Source organism: Bos mutus, chromosome 18, assembly GCF_027580195.1.
Source record: "Bos mutus isolate GX-2022 chromosome 18, NWIPB_WYAK_1.1, whole genome shotgun sequence".
Classification (NCBI taxonomy): domain Eukaryota; kingdom Metazoa; phylum Chordata; class Mammalia; order Artiodactyla; family Bovidae; genus Bos; species Bos mutus.
Genome location: NC_091634.1, coordinates 14,644,784 through 14,672,119, shown reverse-complemented (window position 1 = coordinate 14,672,119; position 27,336 = coordinate 14,644,784). Strand labels below are relative to the sequence as shown.

The following is a 27,336-nucleotide window of genomic DNA, read 5'->3' as shown; positions in this document are numbered from 1 at the left end:
GATTTTGCATTTCTTTGTGTACAAATTTTACCTTAAAAAAAGTAAATAGGGCATCCCTGGTAGCTCATTGGTAAAGAATCCATCTGCCAATGCAGGAGACACAGGTTCGGTCCCCAATCCAGAAAGATCCCGTATGTCGTAGAGCAACTAAGCCTGTGCATGTGCCACAACTATTGAGCCTATTCTCTAGAGCCCGGGAGCCACAACTAATGAAGCCCACGCGCCCTAGAGCCTGTGCTCCACAACGAGAAGCCACCGCCATGAGAAGCCTGCGTGTTGCAACTAAAGAGTAGCCCCCAGTCCCTGCAACTAGAGACAAGCCCAAGCATAGCAAATGAAGACCCAGAACAATAAAAACTAAATAGAGTTTTTTTTAAGTAAATAAATCTTGAAGCTAGGTAATTGTATGTGTATTAGCTTCCTAGGGCGGCCATAACAAAGTACCACAAACTGGGGGCTTAAAAACAACGGAAATTTATTCTCTCATGGTTCTGGAGGCCAGAAGTCTGAAATCAAGGTGACTGCCTGACCATGCTCTCTCAAAAGTTCTAGGAGAGGCTCTTTTCTTGTCTCTTCCAAGCTTCTGGCCGTCCCAGGAGTTTCTTGGTTTGTGACCGCACCATTCTAATCTTTGCCTCTGTCTTCACATGGCCTCTTTCTGTGTCTCTGTGTCTGCATGTGGCTGACTCCTTACAAGGGCACAAGTCATACTGGGTTAGGAGCTTCTAGCATGACTTTCCCTTAACTAATTATATATGTGTTAGGTAGTTAGAATAAGGAAAAGGAGTCCAAAATGGTGGTGGCTAAAAGACAAGGAAGGGAAAAGCCCGCGAAAATAGAACAAAGGAAGGTCAAAGGAAGGTCCGAGGACCAGAGTGAGGACTTCAGGTAGAACAGCAGTCCTGGTTGAGCCCAATTTGCATAGGCTAGGCCCAGAGGGAAGAAAACATATAAAAGGAGGAGCCAAGCACGCGCTCTCTCTCTCTCTCTCCAGCATGCATAGGCTCTTGCTCTCTCTCTCCCCTCCCCCCCACCCCACCCTGCACGCTCCTCCACTCTCTTCTCTTCAAGGATGGATTCTCCTGCTATCTTCTAAATAAAATAGAGCTGTAACACTGATTTGTCTAAGAGCTATGACACGGTTTGTTCAAGACCCAAGAGCTGTGACGTGCCGAAGGCTTTAATGTCCGTTGCTCCAAATCATGGTTGTGACGAGACAAGAACCGAGAAGCATACCCTCGCCTGACATGTGCATCTTTTTTTGCCATGCCACAAGGCTTGGGGATCTTAGTTCCTTGACCAGGGATCAAACCTGGGCCCTTGGCAGTAAGAGCTCAGAGCCCTAGCCACTGGACCACCAGGCAATTCCCTGTTTGCATCTTATTATTTGGAAGTAAGGTCACACTCTCAAGTGCTGGGAATCAGAACTTCAATGAATCTTTTTTGAGGGGATACAATTCAACTCTTACTAATTTGCTTGCTGAAAAGTTTAGAGGAAGAAGGTGGAGTTTTGAAATGTTTTCAAAAATGTGATGGGTGGATGGTAGGATGGATAGAGGGAAAAACTGAGGGACAGTGCCAGTAGATTAAAATGCTTTCGATTAAGACTTCCCTTGGGGTGCAGGGGCTAAGACTCTGTGTTCCTAATGAGGGGGCCTGGATTCCATCCCTGGTCAGGGAATTAGATCCCACATGCTCTAAGAGTTCGCCTGCTGCAACTAAGACCTCCTGCAGTCAAATAAATTAAGATAAATATTTTCTTTAAAAAAAATGGTAATGGTAGAGGCCAGCTGATGGGTGTGTGGGTATTCCCTGAACAATTACTTCAACTTTCCTGTATTTTTGAAATTGTGGAAAATAAAGTGTTTCAGCTTAAGAAATAAAAAGAGTAAGGAGGATAATTAAAATATGAATCACTGTGCATTGATAATTCTTGGAGCTGAGTAACAGCTAAATAGGGGTCATGCTATTCTCTCTACCTTTTATGCTTGGAAATTCCCAAAATAAATAAATAAAATTAAGAATTCTGTTTAGTGAAGGAATTATGAACAAAATTAATAGGTAAGTGAAAAGTAACATATCTGAAACTGACAAAGGATTAATGATAAGAATATTCAAAGAACCCTTAAACATGAACAAGACAGCCACTTCCCCCGCCAAAAAATATCTGAGCAAGCAAAGGATGTGAGCACTTAAATGTCAGAAGACCCAAAAACCTGTCAAGCATAAGAAAATGTTTTAAAAATTGTAAGTACTCAGAAAAATGGAAGTTAAAAACAACTGGGATATGAGTGTTCAAATTCCTTCCAATTTTTCTATACATTTGAAATTTTTCATAATAAAAATGGGGGAAAAAAAACAATGAGAGATCACTTAGTACCTAGTTGTTGTTCAGTCACTAAGTTGTATCTGACTCTTTGCAACCCCATGGACTGCAGCACGCTAGGCTCCCCTGTCCTCCACCATCTCCCGGGGTTTGCTCAAATTCATGTCCATTGAATCGGTGATGCCATCCAAACATCTCATCCTCTGTCGTCCCCTTCTCCTCCTGCCCTCAATGTTTCCCAGCATCAAGGTCTTTTCCAATGAGTTGGCTCTTCGCCTCAGGTGCCAAAGTATTGGAGCTTCAGCATCAGTACTGCCAGTAAATATTCAGGATTGATTTCCTTTAGGATTGACTGGTTTGATCTCCTTGCTCTCCAAGGGACTCTCAAGAGTCTTCTCCAGCACCACAATTTGAAAGCATCAATTCTTAATGCTCAGCCTTCTTTATAGCACCTACTAGACAGACAAAAATCAGAAAGCTGGATCATGTCAGGTGGTAGAGGAAATGTAGAGACCCAGAAACCCTCATGCATGGGGCAGGGGTGAGGGGGGTGGGTACTGTTAGGGGAAACACGGACTGAAACTGCCCACTCTGGCCAAGCACCATACTCACGATTTGCATGAGTTTTATGGCAGGAGGTCCTAGTAAAGAACACGGAACTAACAAGCCACCACCAACTGGAAGAATTCGGGAAAGGTCAAAAGGAGACACCACATGCCCTACCACCTCCCAGAATCCTCCTCACTGGTGTCCATCTTGGCTGAGCAATGCTTGTACCATCAGGAAGGACCCTGAGTCAAAATGATTGGGCAGAGACAACCTGGAAACTAACCCCATCACCATGAAACCTGATACTGCTACTCAAGTGGCAGAGCAGTCCTCCTGGGTTCCCTCACCCTCCTGTACTCCATCCAGGTGCCTCTTCCCAATAAAGTTCTCTGCTTTGTCAGCAGGTGTGCCTCCTCAGACAACTCATTTTCAGGGGTAGACAAGAGCCCGCTTTGGGCCCCCTCCACTGACACAAGATCTAGAGTCATTCCCCCACATTCTGTAAACAGCTTCTCTATGAGAAGTTATCTTACTCAGGTTATCTTTATCTGATTGGCCTTACGTTTCCTCTTGGGGCCACGATTGATACAGTCCGCCTCAAGCCAGTGGTACACTTTGAGGTCCACACACAGGCCCAGGAGTGCAGCTGTACAAGCATCACTGGCTCTTTTGTGTCTCCGGTGAATTCTTCATTGGGCACCCCAGTCCTTTATGATGATTTCATTACCATGACAGTTGATGCAAGCTGCCAGCAGACTGTGTATATCACAGCCACCCAAGTCAATCTGTTTTCTCATTCCAGCTGCTTTCTTAAATTGTGGCCCATGCTTGGGCACTTACACATTCAGCATGTACACTGAACTTACAGCCAATTGCTATATTTATTCCCATGGGAAAGTGCCCTATGAGGGTGTATGCTTAGCATTCAATCTTTGGGGGTCTCTGACCTGACCAGATAGCTAACCCTTAAGAAAGATCCTGTTTTTTTAGACTCTAGGACATGGAGAGTAGACTTGTGGTTGCCAATGAGGAGGGGAGGGATGGGTGGAGTGGGAGTTTGGGATCAGCAGATGCAAATTATTATATATAGAGTGGATAAACAACAAAGTCCTACTGTATAGCACAGGGAACCATATTCAATATCCTGTGGTAAACCATAATGAAAACAAATTTTAAAGTTTTATATATACATATATATCAATCACTTTGCTGTACAACAGAAATTAACACAACATTGTAAATCAACTATACTTCAACTTAAAAAAAAAAAAAGAAATGCCCCCTGGTACAGTGATTGGTTCAGAGACAGGACAGGACCCTGCTTCACCAACCAGGGTTGTTCCTGGGATTTTTCACAGTGGACCTAAGCAGAGAGGTCTTCAGTTCAGGTCCACCATGAGGTCTGTGGCTTGCAACCAGAAATTCCTGATGGACACCAAGTCTCTTCAAGTCTTTTATTTATCCATTCATTCATTGATTCAGCAAATGAGTGCCAACTATGTGCCCATGTTGGGCTTCCCTGGTGGCTCAGATGATCAAGAATGCACCTGAAATGGAGGAGATGCAGGAGATGCGGGTTTGAGCCTTAGGTTGAGAAGATCCCCTGGAGAAGGGAATGGTACTCCAGTATTCTTACCTGGAGAACTCCATGAACAGAGGAGGCTGGGGGCTACGGTCCATGGAGTTGCAAAGAATCAGACAACTGAGCAACTAACACTTTCACTTTGACCACGTGTCCATGTTGGGCCCCAGGGCTACAGCGGTGAGTGAATCACCACTCTCATGTTGGGAGTATGAGAATGTTCAGTCATGGGAGACTGCATTCCTTGCTAGGGAGGAAGCGGGTCTTAGAAAAAGTCAGAGAGACAGCCCAGTCCATGTTTAGTAGAGTGGCAGCTGTCCCATAGTTAAGAGTTTGGGCTCGGGAGTCAGATTGCCTGAGTTTGACTCTCTTTACGAATGACTGGCCTTCAGTTCAGTTCAGTTCAGTCACTCAGCTGTGTCCAACTCTTTGTGACCCCATGAATTGCAGCACTCCAGGCCTCCCTGTCCATCACCAACTCCTGGAGTTCACTCAGACTCATGTCCATCAAGTCAGTGATGCCATCCAGCCATCTCATCCTCTGTCGTCCCCTTCTCCTCCTGCCCCCAATCCCTCCCAGCATCAGAGTCTTTTCCAATGAGTCAACTCTTCGCATGAGGTGGCCAAAGTACTGGAGTTTCAGCTTCAGCATCATTCCCTCCAAAGAAATCCCAGGGCTGATCTCCTTCAGAATGGACTGGTTGGATCTCCTTGCAGTCCAAGGGACTCTCGAGAGTCTTCTCCAACACCACAGTGCAAAAGCATCAATTCTTCGGCGCTCAGCCTTCTTCACAGTCCAACTCTCACATTCATACATGACCACAGGAAAAACCATAGCCTTGACTAGACGGACCTTTGCTGGCAAAGTAACGTCTCTGCTTTTGAATATGCTATCTAGGTTGGTCATAACTTTCCTCCCAAGGAGTAAGCGTCTTTTAATTTCATGGCTGCAGTCACCATCTGCAGTGATTTTGGAGCCCAAAAAAATAAAGTCTGACACTGTTTCCACTATTAGATGTTTCTAATAGATGTTTTTCCATCTATTTTCCATGAAGTGATGGGACCAGATGCCATGATCTTTGTTTTCTGAATGTTGAGCTTTAAGCCAACTTTTTCACTCTCCACTTTCACTTTCATCAAGAGGCTTTTAAATTCCTCACGGTGCCTCAATTTCCTCATCTGTAAAATGGAATCATAAGACCCACTTCATCCATTTAATCATCTCTCCTATAAATATTTACCAAGGTCCATTTCTCCATCTGTCTGGAAGGATGTTGTTGTTGAGCTGTCAAGGAGAAAAACTACCATGGCTTCCAGTTCTTTGACAAAACCTCAGATGTGTGGACTTCTGGCCAATATCTGTGATTTCATATCCTTGGATTATTCACTGTCTCCTTGGGAGCTGCAACTTTCTATAAGTTTGATGTGGTTGAATAAGGAAAGAAGATATATGCAGATTTCTGCAAAAATTATAACTCCATAAAAGCTTTTGAGGAGATCAGGAAGACTGGCATCTTTCAGAGTGCAATGTGATTTTGGAATAGAAAGAATTTCTTTGGGTTGCGATCTATGGAAGTTTGCCACTTGCCTGTGTTCCTGCACTATGAACTATGAATATCTGGGCTAAGGGAATAGTTTCTCTAGATAAATAAATGATTAACAATACTGTGCAAAAAAAAAAGAGTTTAACAAGTACCTATCCTGTGTCAGATGCTGTTTTAAGGATGAAGAGCCCTGCAGGAAAAGAAAGAAAGCAGACAAAAATCCCTGCTCTCCCGGAGCTGATATATGAGAGGAATTGTCGACTAAAAGATGCACAACATGAGAGTTGCAATTTAAGTTTTATTTGGAGCAAAATGAGGACTGCAGCCCGGGAGATAGCACTTCAGATAGCTCTGAGAGACTGCTCCAAAGAGGGAGTAGGGGCAGGTCAATATATAAGATTTTGGTGAAGTGGGAGTTCAATGAAATCAAGCGCTTACTTTACAGAAGGTTTTCTACTGGTCATGAGGAGTCACCATGAAGGGATTTAGTGCTTTTCTAGAGATAAGGGTTTCCCTGGTGGTTCAGTGGTAGAGAATCTGCCTGCCAATGCAGGAGACACAGGTTTGATCCCTGAGTTGGGAATATCCCCTGGAGAAAGAAGTGGCAACCCACTCCAGTATTCTTGCCTGGGGAATCCCATGGACAGAGGAGCCTGGCGGGCTACGAACCATGGGATCCCAAAGAGTCTGACAGGACTGAGTGATTAAACAACAATAACAAGGATTAGGATCATGAAATCAGTTTCTGAGAATATCTAACTATCTGAAGACCTGTTCCACCAGTTTCCCCAGAGCACAGAGTGTCTCACTCTCCACCCTGAACTCCCTTCAGGGAGTGTCGAAGGTCAGTAGTTGCAGTAGCACAGTGAGATGGCAAATGCCCTTGTTGTCGTTCAGTTGCTGGCGGTCTGTAGCTGACAGATGTTACCTGAAACACTGAGTTCACCTCTTGGTGGGTGTTGAGCCCAAAGACAGGACTAAGTCAGAGCAAGGGAAAAGGAAGGATTTACTATCACTTTCATTCCAATCCCAAAGAAAGGCAATGCCAAAGAATGCTCAAACTACTGCACAATTGCACTCATCTCCCAGGCTGATAAAAAGTAATAAAGTAATGCTCAAAATTCTCCAAGCCAGGCTTCAACAGTATATGAACCATGACCTTCCAGATGTTCAAGATGGATTTAGAAAAGGCAGAGGAACCAGAGATCAAATTGTCAACATCCACTGGATCACAGAAAAAGCAAGAGAGTTCCAGAAAAACATCTATTTCTGCTTTATTGACTATATGCCAAAATCTTTGACTATGTGGACCACAACAAACTCTGAAAAATTCTTAAAGAGATGGGAATACCCACCACTTGACCTGCCTCTTGAGAAATCTATTTGCAGGTCAGGAAGCAACAGTTAGAACTGGACATGGAACAACAGATTGGTTCCAAATAGGAAAAGGAGTATGACAAGGTATATTGTCACCCTGCTTATTTAATTTACATGCAAAGTACATCATGAGAAACACTGGGCTGGATGAAGTACAAACTGGAATCAAGATCACCCGGAGAAATATCAATAACTTCAGATATGCAGATGACACCGCCCTTATGGCAGAAAGCAAAGAACTAAAGAGCCTCTTGATGAAAGTGAAAGAGGAGAGTGAAAAAGTTGGCTTAAAACTCAACATTAAGAAAACTAAGATCATGGTATCTGGGCCCATCATTTCATGGCATATAGATGGGGAAACAGTGGAAACAGTGGCAGACTTTATTTTGGGGGGCTCCAAAATAACTGCAGATAGTGACTGCAGCCATGAAATTAGAAGACCCTTACTCCTTGGGAGAAAACTTATAACCAACCTAGACAGCATATTAAAAAGCAGAGATGTTACTTTGCCAACAAAGGTCCATCTAGTCAAGGCTATGGTTTTTCCAGTAGTCATGTATAGATGTGAGAGTTGGACTATAAAGAAAGCTGAGCACCGAAGAATTGATGCTTTTGAACTGTGGTGTTGGAGAAGACTCTTGAGAGTCCCTTGGACTACAAGGAGATCCAACCAGTCAATCCTAAAGGAAATCAGTCCTGAATATTGGAAGGACTGAAATTTTGAAACTCCAATACTTTGGCCACCTGATTCAAAGAGCTGACTCATTTGAAAAGACCCTGATACTGGGAAAGATTGAAGGCAGGAGGAGAAGGGGACGACAGAGGATGAGATGGTTGGATAGCATTACTGACTCAATGGACATGAGTTTTAGTAAAATTTGGGAGTTGGTGATGGACAGGGAGGCCTGCCGTGCTGTGGTCCATGAGGTCGAAAAGAGTCAGATACGACTGAGCGACTGAACTGAACTGAATAGCAGTAAGTAAGAACACCAGGGATCTCTCCCAAGACAGTGTCTCCTCAAACAGTAAAATTGGAAAAGTTTTAAGCTAAGAGTGCATGCATACTCATGAAGGGGTTTGGGTGGCCAACAGAGTCCAAGCTTTAGTTGATTAAAGTTACAAGGATCAGAAAAGGTCAACGTCATCGTGGCTGAGGTTCTGATCTGGTGGTTGAGCACTTCAGGCTAATCTTTACCATTGAAATGGAACTGGGAGTCTTTACCACTGATAAATTATCTTTGCTATTGTTATTTGTCTTGCATGCTAACCCTTCTTTGTTTCTGCATTCTTTTATTCCCTTTAGTTCACTGATTACTGAAAACTATTTAAGGGCAAGCCTTGTGGCTGGGCTCAGATCACAAAATTACTTCTCAGGTCAAAAATGGATTCTCAGGTTTCCATGGTGGTTCAGCGGTAAAGAATCTACCTGCCAACGCAGAAGACGAGGGTTCAACCCGTGGTCCGGGAAGATCGCGCATGCTGAGGAGCAACTAAGCCTGTGTGTGCGCCACACGATTGAGCTTATGCTCCAGAGCCTGGGAGCCGCAGCTCCTGAGCCCACACACCCTAGAGCCCTGCTCCACGACAAGAGAAGTCAGCAAAACGAGAAGCCCGAGCACCGCAACTAGAGAGGAGCCCTTGCTTGCCGCGACTACTAAAAAGCCCACGCAGCAACGAAGACCCAGCACAGCCAAAATTAACTAAATAAATGAATGAATTTGTTTTTAAATGGCTTCTCTTGTGTCAGGAAAGCCACGCCTTGTTCTTTTTCTCCAGGGACCCTCTACCCTATCTGCTTACAAGAGGAGACAGACAAGAAACGTATGTTTTGAAGTTTCGTGGAGACTTCTGGGTCTGACCAAGATGGAATAACAAGGACTGGGTGTGTTTTACTGCCTGAGGCAAGCAAAATCACAAAAACAGACAAATACTGGAGTAGAAAATGGCAACCCCCTCCAGTAGTCTTGCCTGGAAGTCCCATGGACAGAGGAGCCTGGTGGTCCTGTCTGTGAGTCTCTTCTGTTTCTTTGCTGTATTCATCTGTTGCTGCATCGATGCCATGGTTTTATTTATTTTTGGCCCCACCTGTTGACATGTGGGATCCTGTTTACCTTACCAGGGATCAAACCCAAGTCCCCTGCATTGGAAGCATGGAGTCCCAATCACTGGACCACCAGAGAAATCCCCAGAGTTTTCATTACTATGGTTTTGCAATATGGCTAATATTTGGTAGAGCAAGCCCTCTTCTCTTTCCTGTCTAACGCTGACTTAGTTATTCCTCCATACGGCTTCCCAGGTGGCGCTAGTGGTAAAGAACCTGCCTGCCAATGAAGGAGACATAAGATACATGATTCGATCCCTGGGTGAGGAGGATCCTCTGGAGGAGGGCACAGCAAACAACTCCAGTATTCTTGCCTGAGAAATCCCATGGACAAAGGAACCTGGCAAGCTACAGTCCATAGCGTCGAAGAGTTGGACACGAGTGAAGTGACTCAGCACGCATGCATGCATTCCTCCACACAAATTTTAGAATAGGCTTTATCAAGTACCTCAAAAAATCCATCCAGAATTCTGATTGAAGTTGCTTTGAATTTATTGACTAATTTGGAGAGAATTGACATGTGGATAATACTAAGATATCTTATCCAAAGGCATGGATAGTCTCATTTTTTTCCACATTATCTTCTGTATCTTTTATTAGCATATTGATGCTTTTTCCTTCAAGGACTTATGTATCTTTAAGGTGTTAAATACACTATAGTTTTTGTAGCTACTGAGAGCCGAACAAGTTTGTTTTGCTTTTTGGTGCCGGATTTCCCGAACACATTTTTTAAATAATGTTTTATTGGTTATGTTAGTATTAGTGAAATGACATTGATTCTTGTAGGCTTATCTTGTATCAACCATGATACACATTTTGTAAATAGCCTTACTGCCCTCTTTATTAAAAGGCGAGTAGAAAGAAAAGTGAAGTCGCTCCGTCGTGTCCGACTCTTTGCGACCCCATGGACTGTAGTCTACCACACTCCTCCGTCCATGGGATTTTCCAGGCAAGGGTACTAGAGTGGGTTGCCATTTCCTTCTCCAGAGGATTTTCCCGACCCAGGGATCGAACCCAGGTCTCCCACATTGTAGGCAGATGCTTTACCATCTGAGCCACCAGGGAAGGTATAAAGGCAAGTAGTATTTCTAAAACATTTTAGCCAATTAACAATCATATCATCAGTGTGATCCCATTTCTAATATTTATCATTCTATTAGCAAAGCCTCTGGTGTTGATCAAAGACGGGGGAGTGCTTTGCAATAGCAATCTCTGCAGCCAGCTCTTAATTAAATGCTGGCTGAGCCCTCTGGTTTGGGTGGACTCCGGGAGTTAGTGATGGACAGGGAGGCCTGGCGTGCTGCAATGCATGGGGTCACAAAGACTGAGCGACTGAACTGACTGACTGAGCCCCCTGGAGTAACTGACCTTTAGGGTGTAGTTTAAAACAAGTCAGATCCTCTGGCGAAGGGAATTGCAACCCACTCCAGTACTCTTGCCTGGAAAATCCCATGGTAGGCTACAGTCCATGGGGTCGCAAAGTGTCGGACAAGACTGAGCAACTGAAAAAAAAAAACAAAAAAAAACTTTAAAACAAGTCGCGTAGCCACGAGGGGGCGCTAAGGCTTCACGTCTAGTCGAGGAGGGTTACTACGCGTGGAGAATGTGGCCACCAGGAGGCACTGTTACTGGTCCAGCACCTAGGGGTGCCAGACGCCGCTCCTGACGTTAGGAATACCGCTGGGCCTAGTGAGCTAATATTCTGAAAGGGGGAAGGTAAGGGGCTTCCCTGGTGGCTCCTTCCCTGATGGCTAAGGGAAAGAACCCGTTTACAAAGCCAGAGACGCAAAAGGCACAGGTTCGATTCCTTGGTTGGGAAGATCTCCTGGAGGAGGGCATGGCAATCCGCTCCAGTATTCTTACCTGGAGAATTCCATGGACAGAGGAGCCTCATGGGCTACAGTCCATAGGGTCGCAAGCAATCAGGGAGGGTAGACAGAAAATAAACTAAAATTTCAGGGTGTGATAAATCCTGTGGAGAAAATTTATTGTGACAGGATAGCCACAGTGATAGCCTTAACTAAGGGGTGCAAGGACACTTGTCTGAAATTACATCTAAATGATGAGGGATTCTGAGTAGAGTGCTCGAGCAGAGAAACATTTGAGAGCCCAGGAGGGGAAGCGCCTCCTGAAAGTGAGGAAAAGAGGAGGGATGAAGGCATGATGACAGGTGAAGGGGGTGGAGAGTGGAGGGTGGAGGATTTCTCTTCTGAAGCCAAAAGAAGCCCATGGAGGGAGCAAGGTGGAAGAAACTAAAAAGAGGGACTTCCCTGAAGGTCCGGTGGTTTGAACTCTGCTTTAATTGCCGACCCCTTTGGTTCAATCCCTGGTCAGGGAACCAAGATCCCACAACCTGAGAGGTGAAGCCAAAATTTTAAAAAATGAGAAAAAGCATTATTTGGCTGCTAAGTGAGAAACAAGATCACAGATCCCTGGGAGGCAGCATGAGGTGAGTGTGGCAATAATGCAAGCCTGGTAGGCCAGGTACACTGTGTCCTTTGAGACTTTTCCTTAATGGAGGGGCTGTGATTCAGTGTCCCTGAGGACATTTGCTTGGCCAGGGATGGTGGCTGTAAGGAGCTAATGGTTCAGTCTTCCCCCTCAGTGATAAAGTTGATCATAAAGCTTATTGTGTGCCCTGGCGCTAGTCTATGATCGATGCATTTAAACTTCACAACCACCCTGGGAGGCAGGTATTATCATCTTCATTTTACAGATGTGAATACTTGAAGCATGTGGACCCAGAAGGGTTAAGTGATTTGCACTAGCCCACACAGCTATGAAGTAGAACAGATGGCCTTTGAATCCAGGCATTAACCCCTGAGTTCATGCTCTTATCCACCATGGTATGCTGCTTCCAGACCCATTTGTTGTAGCCATGTTCTCAAATTGTATTGCCCTTTATTTTACTTTAAAATTTTTTTGGCTGCACCACACAGCATGTGGGACCTAGTTCTCTGACCAGGGATGAAACTCATGGTCCCTGCATTAGAAGCATGGAGTTTTAACCACTGGAACGCCAAGGAATTCCCTGCACTGCCCTTTGGATAGGCTATTTCAGAGGGCTGTTAGCAGTCACTCGCACCTTCGTATGAATTAGTACACCTCTTCTTGCCCCTGAAGAACTGCAATTTATGCTAAAGCTATGGCTTATAAGGGCACTGTAGTGAAGAAATAGTTGGGTTCTGGAGTCATAATGCCTAGAATTGAAACCCAGTGCCACTTCCCAGCTGAGTGACTTGGGGCAACTGACATCACTGTCTGGGCCTCAGTTTCCTCATGGATGAAGTCCCCACTTTACCAATGAGGAAGCTGAGAGGCCCAACACCTGGCACAGTCAAGACTTCACTTGGCTGCCGGGGGGAGGGGTTCCCCCTCACACTCTGTACCTAGTTCTGTGGAGGGGAAGAGGCACTGGAAGCCTGAGGTCTGTCTGCACAGGGACAGCAAGGTCACTTGAAGGGCTGGACAGACCAGGGGCTCCTGGATATTCCTCTCCTCCAGGGTCAGCTTCTCTTCCTGCCAGACAGGAACTCAGACCCCTGGGATGGGCGCCTAATCTTGGCAGGGCTGCTCGGTGGCACTGAATGGGCAAGGGGGTTGAGGCGCAAATTTTGGTTAGGAGGGGTGAGATGGGAGAGGTGCTTTGCCCCTCCAGGCTAGGGATGAGTCCAGACACTCAGCTCCACGACCAGCGCTGGATCCAGAGAGGGCCAGAGGGTCACAAAGCAGCTCTGGCCCGACCCCAGTGCTAAACACAGCCACAGCCACAGCCCCATCTGCTGATTGTACATGGCTGGGACTGATGGTACAACAAAACTATTGTTAAAATAATGAAATACTTCCACAGTCTTTGATAAATAGCTGCTATTCACTTGATACCCTGGCCCTTCCCCTAAGACTCTTCAGGGCCTCCTTTCCCCAGCATGAGCATGCCCCAGCCCAATCAGCTTCCGTGTTTCAGTTCTGAAGGACTTGTCTATTCTGACTGATAGATGGGCCTGCCAATTATTTGGTATCTTCCCTGTCTCAGAAAGAAAGTGAAGTCGCTCAGTCGTGTCCAACTCTTTGCGACCCCCATGGGCTGTAGCTCACCAGGCTCCTCCATCTATGGAATTTTCCAGGCAAGAGTACTGGAGTGGGTTGCCATTTCCTTCTCCAGGGGATCTTCCTGACCCAGGGATCGAACCTGGGTATCCCATACTGCAGGCAGATGCTTTACCATCTGAGCCACCAGGGAAGCCTCCTCAGCCCCAGTGTAAATTCCATCACCCCCCAGTTCGGAGTCCTCAAATATGGGTACCCATTTCACACAAACTCCTACACATCCTTCAAAGCCCTGCCTAAGTGTCACTTTCTTCGGGATGCACTCCTAGATTTCTTCACCACCCCAAGAACAAACCTCTCCTCCCACTCCCTAGGCTCCCAAGTATCTTGAACCATTCAGCACACTTTGCTCTAATCTCCTGCCCGCAGGCTCTCCTTCCCCACCACCTTGATGCCAGGGGCCATATTCTGCTTATCTCTGTGTCCTCAATACCAATGGCAGTGCTAAGCATCCGATGGTGGTGGTTTAGTCGCTAAGTCGTGTTCGACTCTTGCCACCCCATGGACTGTAGCCTGCCAGGCTCCTCTGTCCATGGAATTTCCCAGGCAAGAATACTGGAGTGGGTTGCCATTGCCTTCTCCAGGGGATCGTCCCGACCCAGGGATAAAAGCAGCCAATGAATGTGGAATAAAATCTATGGAGAGGATGAATGGTTTGTTCCCGGTACGTGGCGGTCACAGCAGGCACATTCGGTCCTGGGCCTCTGCTGTGGTGGTCCACGGTGGTCCTCCCCACAGCACCCCCCTTCCACCCCTGCCCACATATGGAGGCCCTGCTGGCTGGGGCTAGGCCAAGGCTGGGGGAGGTGAGGACAGGATGTGAGCCCCAGGGGTGGAAGGTCAGCAGGGCCTGTTCTCATGCTCTCTGGCTGAGGAGCTGTTCTCCATCTGTCCGGGCCAGCTGCGGGGGCTGGGGGCCGAGGAGACGCAGCGGGAGAGAGGGCGGTGGGGGGAGGCGCTCAGGGAAGCCCACAGTAACCAGGGAGAGGAAAAACAGGCACGCGGTGTTATTGTTACAGAACCATTAAATACGACTTATAAACAAGCCAGGACGGCGTTGGGTGGCAGGGAGATGGAGGAGGTCACGGAGGCCAGAGAGGGTCAGCGCGGCGCGGTCCGGGCTCGGTCCTGGCGGGGGCTCAGGCTGCCGTCGCCGGAGGGGCTGGGCTGACGCAGGCCTGGCTGCTTGTGGAGGCCTCGCAGCTTCGCCAGCAGCTCCTGGACGAAGTCCTGAGGACGGGGCGAGGATGCTGAGAACATGGGGAGGGGTGGGGGCACCCCCTGGCCAACCCAGCCCTTCCAACCCGGGACTCCTCTTTTTCCTGCCCTCTGGTCAGTGAGAGGGGATGGAGGTGCAGGTGAGGAGGGGTAGAGGCTCCAGATGGAGAAGAACAGGCCGGAGGGAGAGGAAGAGACCAGAGGCAGGGAGAGGGACAGAAATGGAGAGAGGTGCAGAGAAGAGGTGGGGAGAGAAACGAGGGGCCCAAGAAAGAAACAGAGCCACGGGGCAACATGGGGCTATTTCTCAGGCCAAGAGATTACCAGGAGGGGGGTCCCCAGGGGCCAGAGGCCTGAGCCGGCTCCAGGGCAGACAGACACACAGTGACGTTTGTCCCTCAGGCAGCCCAGAGCTGGTCAGAGAAACACGAATAGTTTTCCCTTTTAAAGCCGGGAAGGAAGTGAGAGGGGTTGGGCCGCTCAGGGCCTGGAAGGCTGGGGGGCCCCTGAGAGGTGGGGAAGGGAGCCCCAGGGTGCTGCAGGCAGGCACGGGGGAGAGAGGCAGAGACGGGATGGCGCAGCAGAGGCAGAGACAGGAGACAGATGGGGGAGCACCTCAGAGGGGGAGATAATGGAGCCCCGGCGGCAGATGGGGAGAGAGGGACAGGAGTGAGGAAGACAAAAGACACCACTGAGATGAGGAAAGGGCCCTGGGAGAGGCAGGGCCCCCAGGGTTCCCTCTGAGGGTCCTGGGCCCCGCCAGCTTCCTCCCTCCTCCCCGGAGCCCACCCCCACCCTCACGGGTGCAGGGGACAGAATAGGGCCCTAGAGTTGGGGACAGAAAACTCACCTCTGTGGGGTTCGTGCACGACTTTAGGAGTCCCTAAAAACCCCCCAACAGAAAAAAAATAGTAAATGACCAACACCTACACGCCTCCAACCCAGCAAAGCAAGGGCAGCAAGACAGATGGACGTCCAGGTGGACTTCCCACGTGGTTTCAAGGGAAGAAATAGATCTAGGCGTCTTAGAGAGCTACTGGGGGCTAGGGGTGAGTCCAGACACTCAGCCCACCACCAGCGCTGGATCCAGAGAGGGCCAGAAGATCACAAAGCATTTCCTCCCTCTAGAGCACCGAGGCCGGAAGAGCGGGCCACTGCGTGTGCACTGCCGAGCTCTGACTCTCAGCTCTGCCCCTGCTGAGCTGTGTGGCCCTGGGCAAGTGATTAGATATCTCTGGGAGTCATTTTCCTTGAGTTGAAAATGGAGATAATAGTATCGATAGTAGTGCAATGGAGATAACAGTCCCTTTGGAGGGTTTTGTGAAGATTAAATAAGTTACTAAGCTTAAAGCCATTGAAACAGTGCCTGGCACTGAGGGAGTGCTCAATAAACCTGTTAATTATTGATACAATTTTTAGGGAGATGCAGGGGAGGGGGCTAGGTACGGCTTTCCCTTCCACCTACCTGGATTTTCCGGCTTCTCTCCTCTTCACTCTCTAATTCCAACAATTCATCGATGTTGACCTCATCGGGCATGTCTGCCTCCTGAGCGGAGAAGGAGGGGCAGTCAGGGTCCCTTCCCTTCCCTCCCCTGTCTTTGTCCCAGGCTCGGGAGGAGCCCCAGCCACCCAGGGCCCAGCTGGCGGGTTCTGGAGCAATAATGTGGTAGTCAGGGACAGCACCGCCAAGGCGGGACATCTGGGTGGGGGGGGGGGGGCGGGTGGTGACAGATGGGTTGACAGAGGCCCCAGAGCCTGTACCAGCTCGGATCCTGGCCCCTGGGTCCCGGGAGTCTCAGGCCTGGCACTGCGCTCCTGCCTTGGCCCCGGTTCCCACAGTGGGAAGCAGGCCTGGTCGAGTCTTGGAATGTCAGATTCTGGGATTCTGGAGAGGGGCTGGCTCTGTCCTTTCAAGGAAAAGTTTAAGCACTAGGTGGAGGGGAGGAAAGCTGGCAGGCTAGAGCCTGCTAGGGATGGCCCCTAGCCCCAGGGGATGAGGCTGGGGGGTTGGGGTCACCCCTGGGGCCCTAGCCCAACCCTCAAGTCCCCAGGGTGGGTGGGTGGGTGGGATAAGTCACGAGCCCAATTTCAAGCGGCCAAGAGGGGGACCCTTGGGTGGCCTCTCGGGGCAAAGGGCCAAATGCAGACTGGCTCGGTACCCCTGTTGCGGACAGATTCCAGCTGTCTGAGCAAAGAGATCCCAGAGGCTACAGTCTCTCCTCCTCCAGCAAAATCCGGCTGACTCCACTGTGGGCTTCAGGCCTGGGCAGTTGGGGGATGGTGTGTGGCGTGGAGTGTCTGTAAGTGTGTAAACCGCCTATGTGAGTCTCTGTGTTTGAGACCAGGGCCAACGGGAGGGTGCAGGGATGTGTCACGTGTGTGTGTGATGTTCTCTGTGGCTCGTCAGGGGTCTGTGGTCCTAAGGGTGGGTGGTGGGTGACTCCGGCTTAGCTGTGTTTGTCTCACTACAGCATAGGTCGATCAGTAAGTGACCACAGCTTGTGTCCCTGAGAGTCTGGCTAGCTGATGCCACCTACCACTAGCCACTGTCCATCAGTGTGAGCCACACGTGTCTGAGGACAGAGGGGCCTCGGGTCACTGCAAGGGCGTCTCCCACCTTCGAGCTGTGCTGAGGATAATATCTTATCCTCTGTGTGTGTGTGTGTACCTGTGACCATGCTCTGCAGCACGTGTGTGTTGTACAAATGTGACTATAGACAGTAAAATGTCATTTCTGTCTGTAGCCCACGAGATAGCAGTGGAGGCTGTAGCATATGCTGTGTGTGTTCACGGGCAGATGCAGTTTCTGCCTTTGTGTGGCCGGAGGAGCCCATGGCTTACGCGGTTTACTGTCTGGGTGTAGCTATAATTTCTGTTATTTTATGTCTGTGCATGGCTGCAGCATCTATCATTGCGCTTGCAAAGTGATTATCGTTTTTTTGCTTTTAGGAGATAATGGATGGTCGTTACTTGAATCACTGGGTGTCAGAGGTAGCTGTTGTAGCTTGCAGTGTCTGTGAGTTGCTACAGCTTTGCTGTATATCTGTGAACAGCCGTGACTAGAGTCCTTTTGTGTGGGTATAGTCGTGTTGTGTCTGCATATGGCCATGGCCTGTGTTGGGGTGACTGGGAGAGCCTGTGGCAGTTGCACAGGTTGATCTGTAAGTGCCCCCTTCTTGTGTCCCGGGGAGGCTGTGTGGAGTTGTTGCTTCTGTCACTGTATCTGCGAGTGGCCACAGCACGTCACTGAGCCTGTCTGTGAATGCCAATGCTTCCTTTGCTGTATGCTGTGGTTGTATCTCCCCCAGACACCATGTCTATGTTTGGTTTTAAGACATCCCCCTTGCCCCCACCCTTTCTCCAGATAAGGTCACTCCAGCTCCCATATGCTAAAGCCGGGAGTTTGGACCCAAGTGTGTCTGTGTGCACAAGCAGAGTGTCATGGAAGATAGACGGCGGGGTCCAGGAGTCCAGGAGGCTGCGTTCTCCCGTGCAAAGGAGGCTGCACCAGGGTGCATCAGCGAGAACAAACAACCAGTCCCCCTTCCCCTCCCCCGGGGTACCTCTCTCCGCCTCACCCTGCCGCGGTACAGCTCCTCCAAGCGCCCGTCGATCCACTTCTCCACGTCCAGCCGCCGCTGCAGCTCTCGCCGGTCATACTTGACGGTGACGCGCGCGTGCCGCTTTTGCAGCCCCCCGGGGCTGCCCCCCGGCCCCCGGGCCCGCGATGGAGCCTGCAGCTTGCTCAGCACCCGCTTGCCCAGCCGCTGAGCTGCCATCGTGGTCCCGGCCCCGGCCCCGGCGCCGCGCTGTGCGCTTTCGCCGGGCGCCCAGGGGACCTCTTACGGGCCGGGGCGGGGCCGGCCGGGGGCGGGGGCTCGGACTCGCAGGGGGGCCGGCCCCGCCCCGACCGCCCCGGGCCTCAGTTTCCCCGCCTGCAGCGCGAGGACTTGCCGCAGCGCCCTCGGGAAGCCCGCGGCTGTTCCTGGTTCAGGTATGGGCGGGGTCCGGGAGCCCCAGGCCCGGCAGAGTGGCTGGGGCTCCCGGGACCTGGATCCCCGGGGCGGGGCGGGGCGGTTATCGGGATGGCCTCTCGGGCACCCAGCCTGTCTTCGCCCCCTGGTGGTTGCCAGGGACAGTGCGGGAGCCCCTGTGCTACCTACTCTGTTGGCAAAGGAAGGTCAAGCCATAGTACTCACGGTAGGTCTTTTGACCCCTTTCATTTATTCATTCATCCATGTATCCATTTGTTCATATTCACTTTATTCAACAAATATTCTTTTGACATCATGTCATCTGAGCTGTTAGCCACACACACACACACACACACACACACACACCCCCCGCACCGCCGCCTTTCTTTCTCCCGCTCATATCAGTCTCCTTATGCCAGCCAGATAGCATCCAAGGGTTTTCTTGTCTCCCCGGTGATCACCAGGTTCCCCCTCCTCAACTTCCCTGGGCACCGAGGACAGAGCGGTGAACAAAACAGACAAGCCTAATCCTCAGGGAGTCATCATTCCATGAGGTGGAGACAAGTAGTGACATAATAAGTACAGTATATTACTCAGTTTGTTAGAATATGATTAGTTTATGGAGAAATATGAAGCAGAAAATAAGAAATGGAGGAGGGTGGAGTTTGCACGTTTAACAAGGGCGACCAGAGAAATTTCTTACCTCACAAGTCTTCCCACCTAATTGAAAGCAGCAAGAATACACTTCAAAATTTAAATTTGGCAGGATTTCCCTGGTGGTCCAGTGGTTAAGAATCTGCCTGCCAATGAAAGGAACCCGGGTTTGATCCTTGGTCCAGGAAGATTCCACATGCCATGGGGCAACTAAGCCTGTGTGCTGCAACTGCTAAAACCCACATGCCCTTAGAGGCTGTGCTCTGAAACAAGAGAAGCCGCTGCAATGAGAAGCCCATGCACCGCAGCGAGAGAGTAGCCCCCACTTGCCTCAACTAGAGAAAAGCCCATGAGCAGCAACAAAGACCCGGTGCAGCCATAAATAAATAAACAATTTTTAAAAACCTTACATTTGGTCATGTCCTTCCCCTGCTTAAGATTATCCATTCCTAGACAATGGTTCCTTAAATATGATACCAAAAGCAAAGCAACAAAAGAAAAAAGTAAATAAATTGGACACCATCAAAATTTAAAACTTGTTTTAAAGAACTTCAAGAAAGTGAAGAGACAACCCACAGATGAGATAAAAAATTGCAAATTATATATTTGATAAGGTACTTGTATCTAAAATAAATAAAGAAGTCATGTAACTCAATTATAAGATGACCCATTTAAAAAATAGACAAAGGACATGAATAGACATTTCTAGAAAAAAGATATACAAGAGTCTATACCTGAAAAGATGATCAATATCATTAATATCAGGAAAATGTAAATCAAAACAACAATGAAATACCACTTCACACTCAGTAGGATGGCAATCATATCAAGTGCTGGCAAGAATGTGGAGGAATCAGAACCCTGATACATTGATGGTGGGAATTTGTATAGTTCAGCCACTTTGGAAAACAGTCTAGCAGTTTCTTTTTTTTTTTAAGATTTATTAAAAATAAAAAAATAGAGATTTATTTATTTATTTATTTATGGCTGCACTGGGTCTTCGTTGCAGCACACTGGCTTTCTCTAGCTGAAGTGACTGGGGGCTACTCTTGCTGCAGAGCAGGGGCTCTAGGCGTGGGCTTCAGCAGTGGCTTGCAGGCTTAGTTGCTCAGAGGCATGTAGGATCTTCCCGGACCAAGGATCAAACCTGCATTCCCTGCATTGGCAGGTGGATTTTTACCTGCTGGACCACTAGGGAAGCCCCTGGCAGTTCCTTAAAAAGTTAAACGAGTTACCATGCAGCTAAGTCGCGTCAGTCATGTCCGACTCTGTGCAACCCCATAGACAGCAGCCCACCAGGCTCCCCCGTCCCTGGGATTCTCCAGGCAAGAACACTGGAGTAGGTTGCCATTTCCTTCTCCAATGCATGAAAGTGAAAAGTGAAAGTGAAGTCACTCAGTCGTGTCTGACTCTTTTCGACCCCATGGACTGCAGGCTACCAGGCTCCTCCGTCCATGGGATTTTCCAGGCAAGAGTACTGGAGTGGGGTGCCATTGCCTTCTCCGAAGAGTTACCATATGATCCAGTAATTCTATTCTTAGTATACCAGAGAGTTGAGAACATATGTTCACACAAAAATTTGTACATGAGTGTTCATAGCAGACAACAGGTGGGAAAAAATCCAGCCCATCAACTGATGAATGGATAAATAAAATTTGATATATCCATATGATGGACTCTTATTTGGTAATAAAAAGAAATTAAGTACCTATATATGAACCTTGAAAATATGCTAAGCAGAGAAGTGAAGTGAAAGTCACTCAGTAGTGTCCGACTCTTTGTGATCCCATGGACTACACAGTCCATGGAATTCTCCAGGCCAGAATACTGGAGTGGGTAGTCTTTCCCTTCTACAGGGGATTCTTCCCAACCGAGGGATCAAACCCAGGTCTGTCTCCTGCATTGCACGCAGATTCTTTGCCAGCTGAGACACGAGGGAAGTCCAAGGCAGAGAAACCAGATACAAAAGGCCTCATGTTGTATGATTCTATTTACAGGAAATGTTCAGGATAAGGAAATTCATAGAGACAGAAAATAGATTTATGGTTGCCTGTGGCTGAGAGGACTGGAGGAAGGGGAGTGACTGCTAAAGAGTAAGGGGCTTCTTTTGAGGACGATGAAATTTTCTAAAATTGAACGTGATAACAGTTGCACAACTCTGTGAATATACTAAAACCCACTGAATTGCACACATTAAAAGGGTACATTGTACGCTATGTGAGTTGTAGCTCAATAAAGCTGAGATATCTTGAAAAACCAAACAAACAAAACTGTCCATAGCTCCCCATTGTTGTGGGACAATCAAAGCTCTGCCAAACACTGTCCCACCCCAGCACCTGTGCACTAGCTGTTCCTGTATCATGAAAGCTCTTCCCTAGAATGATGTCAACAGGGCTAACTCCTTCATCTCCCTCAAATGTTACCTGTGCAGTGATCTTCTCTGACAGTCCTATTTTATATTGCAACTCCCATGCCCCATACCCGGCTGTATGTTTTATCCATAATGCTCACTGCCTTTTAACCTTGTATATAATTTACTCATTTTATTTACTGTCTTTTCCCCAGACAGTGGTATACCAAAGGGAGGGAAACAGGAATGGTCCAACTTGGGCACAGGAGAAAAGGGGATGCACAGTCTGTAGAGAAATTTTTAAGGCTTATTTAAGATTTATTTATATAGTTTTGGCTATGCTGGGCTTTCTCTAGTTGCAGCAAGCAGGGGCTATTCTCCAGTTGCAATGCACAAGCTTCTGTTTGCAGTGGCTTCTCTTGTTGCTCTAGAGCTCTGGCTCGGTAGTTGCAGCGCATGGGCTTAGTTGTCCCACAGCATGTGAGAAGTTCCTGGACCAGGGATTGAACCCGTGTCCCCTGCACTGGCAGGCAAATTCTTTACCACGAGCCAACCCTGTAGAGAATTTTAAAATAATAATAAAACTGATCAAAAGTTGAAAATGTGGTACATGTTTATGATGGGATATCACTCAGCTGTTAAAAAGAATGAAATAACGCCATTTGTAGCAACATGGATGGACCTAGAGAGTGTCATACGGAGCGAAGTAAGTCAGACAGAGACTTATACGACAGCCCCTATACGTGAAATCTAAAAGGAAATGATACAAATGAACTTATAGAACAGAAAGAGACTCACAGATTTAGAAAATGAACTTATGGTTGTGGGTTAGGGGGTGGGGAAGGGATAGTTGGGGACTTTAGGACGGTCATGTTCACACTGCTATATTTAAAATGGATAACTAACAAGGACCATAGCACATGGAACTCTGCTCAATGTTATGTGCCAGACTGGATGGGAGGGGATTTGTGGGGAGAGTGGATCCATGTATATGTACAGCGGAGTTCCTTCGCTGTTCACCTGAAACTGCCACAGCATTGTTAATCAGCTATAACGCAATACAAAATAAAAAGTTTAAAGTGTGGGGGAAAAACAGTTGGCCAAGTTTATACTATGCCATGCACTGACAAATTCTAAACAGTATCAGTGATAAAAGAGTCATTCCACCCCTAGGAAAAAAATTGTTGGGAGGTCTACTGACTGAACAATTAATGCAATACTGTTGAATTTGTTTTTTAAAACTGTTGACTTTTAATAATAAATTGGTAAGTTTCAAATTAGATATTTTTATTACTCTTATCCTTTAGTAAATATTGTATTAGTTTTTTATTGCTCCAAATAAATTACCACAAATTCTGTGGCTTAAAACAACACCTGTTGGCTCAGTGGTAACGAATCTGCCTGCCAATGCAGGAGACATGGTTCGATTCCTGGTCTGGGAAGATCCCACGTGCCACAGAGCAGCTAAGCCCACGCACCACAACTGCTGAGCATGTGCGCTAGAGCCTGGGGGCCACAACTACTGAGCCCATATGCTGCAGCTACTGAAGCCCACATGCCCTAGAGCCCATGCTCTGCAGAAAGGGAGGCTACCACACTGAGAAGCCCGTGCCCTGCAAGTAGAGCATAGCCCCCAATCGCCTCACCTACAGGAGAGCCCACGCAGCAATGAAGACCCAGTGTAGCCAAAAATAAAACAAACAAACAAAAAACACTTGTTTATTATCCCATGGTTTCTGTGGATCCAGTCCAGTTGTGGCTTAGCTGGGCCTTCTCTCCAGGGCCTCGTCAGGCAGCAGTCCAGGGGTCAGCCAGTGCTGCCATCTCATCAGAGACTCCACTGAGAAAAGATGCGTTTCCATCTATTTGAGGCTGTGGGGATGCGGTCTTTACTTTCTAGCTGGCTATCAGTGGGAATGGCTCTCGGCTCCCAGAGGCCACCTATAACCCCTTACCATGCGGTCTTCTCCATCAATCCTCTCACCACGTGGCGACTTCTGTCTTTCAGAGCCAGCCATGGACAGTCTCTCAGTCCACGGAGAGTCTTACATAATGTAACGTAAACCTCCTTTGCCATAGTCTATTGGTTAGAATCAAGTCCCAGGTCCTGCTCACATCTAAGCGGAGGGGATTATAGGGGGCTGTTTGCCACAGTAGTCTAAAGGAAAGTTATTATGGAGAACTCTCATGTATACTGTTGACCTCTGACATATATAGACTGAGCTATGTGTGCTCATTTTGAAAATAAGTTCATAACAATTTGGAATCATTTGGCCTTGTATCAGGCACAGTTTGAGTCTCCAATTTCTGTGATTCTATATAGTCTTGCATTTAAATACATCAGAAATTTAAAGGATAGCACAATGATTGTAAAGATGGAGAAACTATTGTCATTTTACATGTTCTTTTGGAGTTTTTGTGTTTAAAAATTGAAAAGAGTGAATCAGGGTATGAACTGTAAGACATAATATTTTTATTTGATAAGTACAAACTTTCATTAATACATGAAATATTTTACTGAATTTGAGTGATATCTTTAAAATGGAAATTTATTAAATTTTGATTATTAATTTTAAAATTAAAGAACAAATAAAATAATGATACTTAGATGATTACTACTGAAAATAATTTTTTGGTAGAGTGGAGGAGGTATAAAAAATTATTCACCCCAGGGGCTGTTACAGAACTGAATGTAGGTTTATTGGCCTGCCACACAGCAAAGCTAATTTACTGACACTGGGTTGTGGTAAAGAAAAGTGCAGCATTTATTTGCAGGACAGCAAGCAAGGAGAGGCTTCCCAGGTGGCTCAGTGGTAAGGAATCTGCCTGCCAATGCAGGAGACATGGGTTCAATCCCTGGGTCAGGAAGATCCCCTGGAGAAGGAAATGGCAACCCACTCTAGTACTCCTGCCTGGGAACTCCCATGGACAGAGGAGGCTGGAGGGCTACAGTCCATGGGGTGGAAAAGAACTGGACATGACTGAGCATGCATGCATGCATGCAGGGAGAAGCACAGCTCAAAAGATGGATCTCGCTGAAGGCTTTCAGGGAGGGGGTTTTAAAGGTATCATTTGGGGTGAGGGTTTTAGTTCATAGACTTTCTTCTGATTGGTTGGTGGTGAGGTAACTGGGTGATGTTTCAGGAATCTTAAACATCAACCTTCTGGTTCTAACCGGTCTGGGGTCTACATGCCTGTGGTCAGCATTTAGTCATTGTCCTCCACCTGGGTGGGGGTCTTAGTTTCTGCAAACAAAACTTAAAGATATGCGTCAGATTGTTTGTATATCCCTTGAGGAGGAACTAGGACTCTGTTTTATCACTGAACTGTTGTTTCTTGCCTGTTTCCTTTGTTTCCATTCCCTTACTTCCCTAAATAGTAAGTTTTGAGTTGACTCTTTGGAACTCAAGGAAGGCCTAGGAGACCAAAGCTTTCTTCTACAAACAAGAAACAGGGTCCTGCTCAGTTTCAGTTCCCTTTTCTTTGATACTCTTCTATCCTGAAGGGCACAGGGGCAGGACAAGAAGGGAATAAAGTTTGGGATAAAGAGGTAGGGGAACTCAGAATAGGGGGCTCAGTCTCAGTGTCAGATATGCTAGTTACATCACTGTTCGCAATAGGAGAAAGTGAGTTCCCACAGGTCGGACATTTGGCTTTGTTCACTGCTGTATCTTCTCCAGCATTTACAAGACTACCTGGCTCATAGTGGGTGTTCAAAGAAAGTATGGATGAATGAACAGGCCTGTGTCTCCTCTCCAGCCTCACCTCCCACCACAGTCCTCCTCCAGCATAAACCTGGGTTTAGTGGGATGTGGTGGGGAGACTGGGTTCAAGTGTTTAAGAGATCTTGGGCCTCACATTCAGACTCTTGGCCTTGAGTCCCTGGGCCTCACTGCAAGATTAAAGAAGATGGCGGGCATAAAACTTTAATTGTTTAAGGTAAACACCACTTAGTTAACCCAGTTAAGACTCTTCAGATACTGTTATGTCAGGAGGGAAGCCAAGTAGTGGGTGTGGCCCTGGCTTCTGTAACACACTGACATCTTTCTTACTTCAGGACTGTTGCATTTGCTGTTTGCTTAGAATGTTTGTCCATCAGCTCTTCTTATCCTCCAGGGTTCATATCTAAATCACCTCCTCCACTGTTATTTTCCATCCTAGCCCCCAGTTCATTTCCTTCATAGCACTGTTAGGGGCTTTTAATAATATATTTATTTTAATTATTCATCAGCTGTCCTCTACTCCTATGCTTGCCCTATTCCATTCTCCTGAGATCCAGCTCACACATGCCTCTTTCAGGAAGCCCTCCCATGGCCCCTAAGCTGGTCAGGTGCCTCCTTTGGGTTTCCCTCCTTTCAGGTCTGATTACTCTGCCTGTGCTTCCCCAACACTCCCTTGACACCTATCTGTCTCTGGTTAATTATCTGTCTTCATCTCAGTACTGGAAACGCGAAGGCAGAGTCTGGGGCTCTTGTTCATTCATGGGTCTATAGTCTCCTCTGAGAGCCCTCTCTGGCCCTCACTCAGACTGAACGGGGAACCTGTCTGGGCTCCCAGGTCTTCCACCACGCAGCCCCTGATCATTCAGCCTGTGTTTGCCCCGTCTCCTCCATAATCACTTTGTCACGTGCTTCTGTCATCACTCTGCTGCTCTGTTCGTCTGGTGATGCGGGGACTGGTCAACACTGGGGAGACACTTAGTGAACGTTGTAATTTAGAAAGAAGAAATCCCTTGCCCTCATCGGAAGGCTGAAGCAAGCTAGGCAAAAACCCCACAGGTGTCCAGTAAGAGCAGGCCTGCACCCTCATTTCCCAGAGGCCAAGTTCAAGAGCGAAGGTGCTCATACACCGTCAATAAGCCGACGTCCACGGGCAGCAAGAGCCCTAAGGCTCACCCCTGCGCGTACCGCCCCAGGCTAGGCATCACGCGGGGCGGAGCCAACATAAGCCCCGCCCTTACCTCAGCGCCAGGGGCGGGTCCAGGTGCGCCTAGGGAGGAGCACGGCCGCGCAGGTGCAGACTCCCTGCGCCTGCGCTCTACGCGTCCCGCCTCACCAGGTGCGTCCCGCCCCCTACCTAGCCTTCCACCTTCGACAGCTGCTTCGAGGCGGGCGCCATTACCTCTGGCGCCCACCGAGGGTCTGGGGGTGTGGTGGGGTTCTGAAGGGTAGAGGGAGTCCGGGGCGAGTGAGGAGCAGAGAAAATCATCGTGGGCACAGGAGGCAGAGTATCCGCACACCGAAGGACTGAGAAAAGGGCTTCCTGGAGATTTCCCGTGTGGCGAGGGCAGAGGCGCGCCCCGCAGACCCCTACGAGCGCCCGCACCTGAACGCAAGGCGCTCCAGTGCGCCTGCGCGGCGAGGGTCTTCCCGCACCTGCTCGCGAGACCCCAACGACCAGAGGCTCGAGGCCTCTCCCCTGGGCTGCCGGGCGGAGTCCGTCATGGCGCAGCTCTCTGAGCCGAGGCGGTGCGGGGTGCTCCTCGCCCTGCTGGCATCGCTGCTCCTCTCCGGGGCTGAGGCGGCCGACGAAGAACGTGGCGTCCACGGTGAGG

The 27,336-nt window shown here is 48.2% G+C and overlaps 2 protein-coding genes and 1 long non-coding RNA gene across 3 annotated transcripts in view; 2 read left to right on the top strand and 1 right to left on the bottom strand.

Moving 5' to 3' along the window:
• Window positions 1-14,571: 14,571 nt before the first annotated feature.
• Window positions 14,572-18,743, bottom strand: PPP1R14A (protein phosphatase 1 regulatory inhibitor subunit 14A). Its single transcript, XM_005908272.3, has 4 exons — window positions 18,383-18,743; window positions 16,270-16,350; window positions 15,655-15,687; window positions 14,572-14,816 (listed from the first exon to the last, which is right to left on the bottom strand). Exons 1-4 carry the CDS (start codon window positions 18,581-18,583, stop codon window positions 14,688-14,690), a joined length of 444 nt encoding a protein of 147 aa, XP_005908334.2. The 5' UTR covers window positions 18,584-18,743; the 3' UTR covers window positions 14,572-14,687.
• On the top strand, window positions 16,567-18,376 carry LOC138991785 (uncharacterized). Its single transcript, XR_011467671.1, has 3 exons — window positions 16,567-17,104; window positions 17,754-17,795; window positions 18,169-18,376. It is a non-coding gene; the product is annotated as an uncharacterized lncRNA (long non-coding RNA).
• An 8,048-nt stretch (window positions 18,744-26,791) lies between the features above and the next one.
• SPINT2 (serine peptidase inhibitor, Kunitz type 2) overlaps window positions 26,792-27,336 on the top strand; it is a 29,990-nt gene continuing 29,445 nt past the window's right edge. Inside the window, exon 1 of the mRNA XM_005908247.3 lies at window positions 26,792-27,330. Coding sequence (XP_005908309.1) covers window positions 27,225-27,330 — 106 coding nt within the window. The 5' untranslated portion in view covers window positions 26,792-27,224. The remainder of the gene's footprint in view (window positions 27,331-27,336) is intronic.

Coding starts and splice junctions, on each gene's coding strand:
- PPP1R14A (XM_005908272.3), bottom strand. CDS start 18,583: ATGGCAGCTCAGCGGCTGGGCAAGCGGGTGCTGAGCAAGCTGCAGGCT. Junction 15,688..16,269: donor AGAGAAGCCGGAAAATCCAG/GTAGGTGGAAGG, acceptor GGGGGTTTTTAG/GGACTCCTAAAGTCGTGCAC. Junction 14,817..15,654: donor CGTGCACGAACCCCACAGAG/GTGAGTTTTCTG, acceptor CCCCGTCCTCAG/GACTTCGTCCAGGAGCTGCT.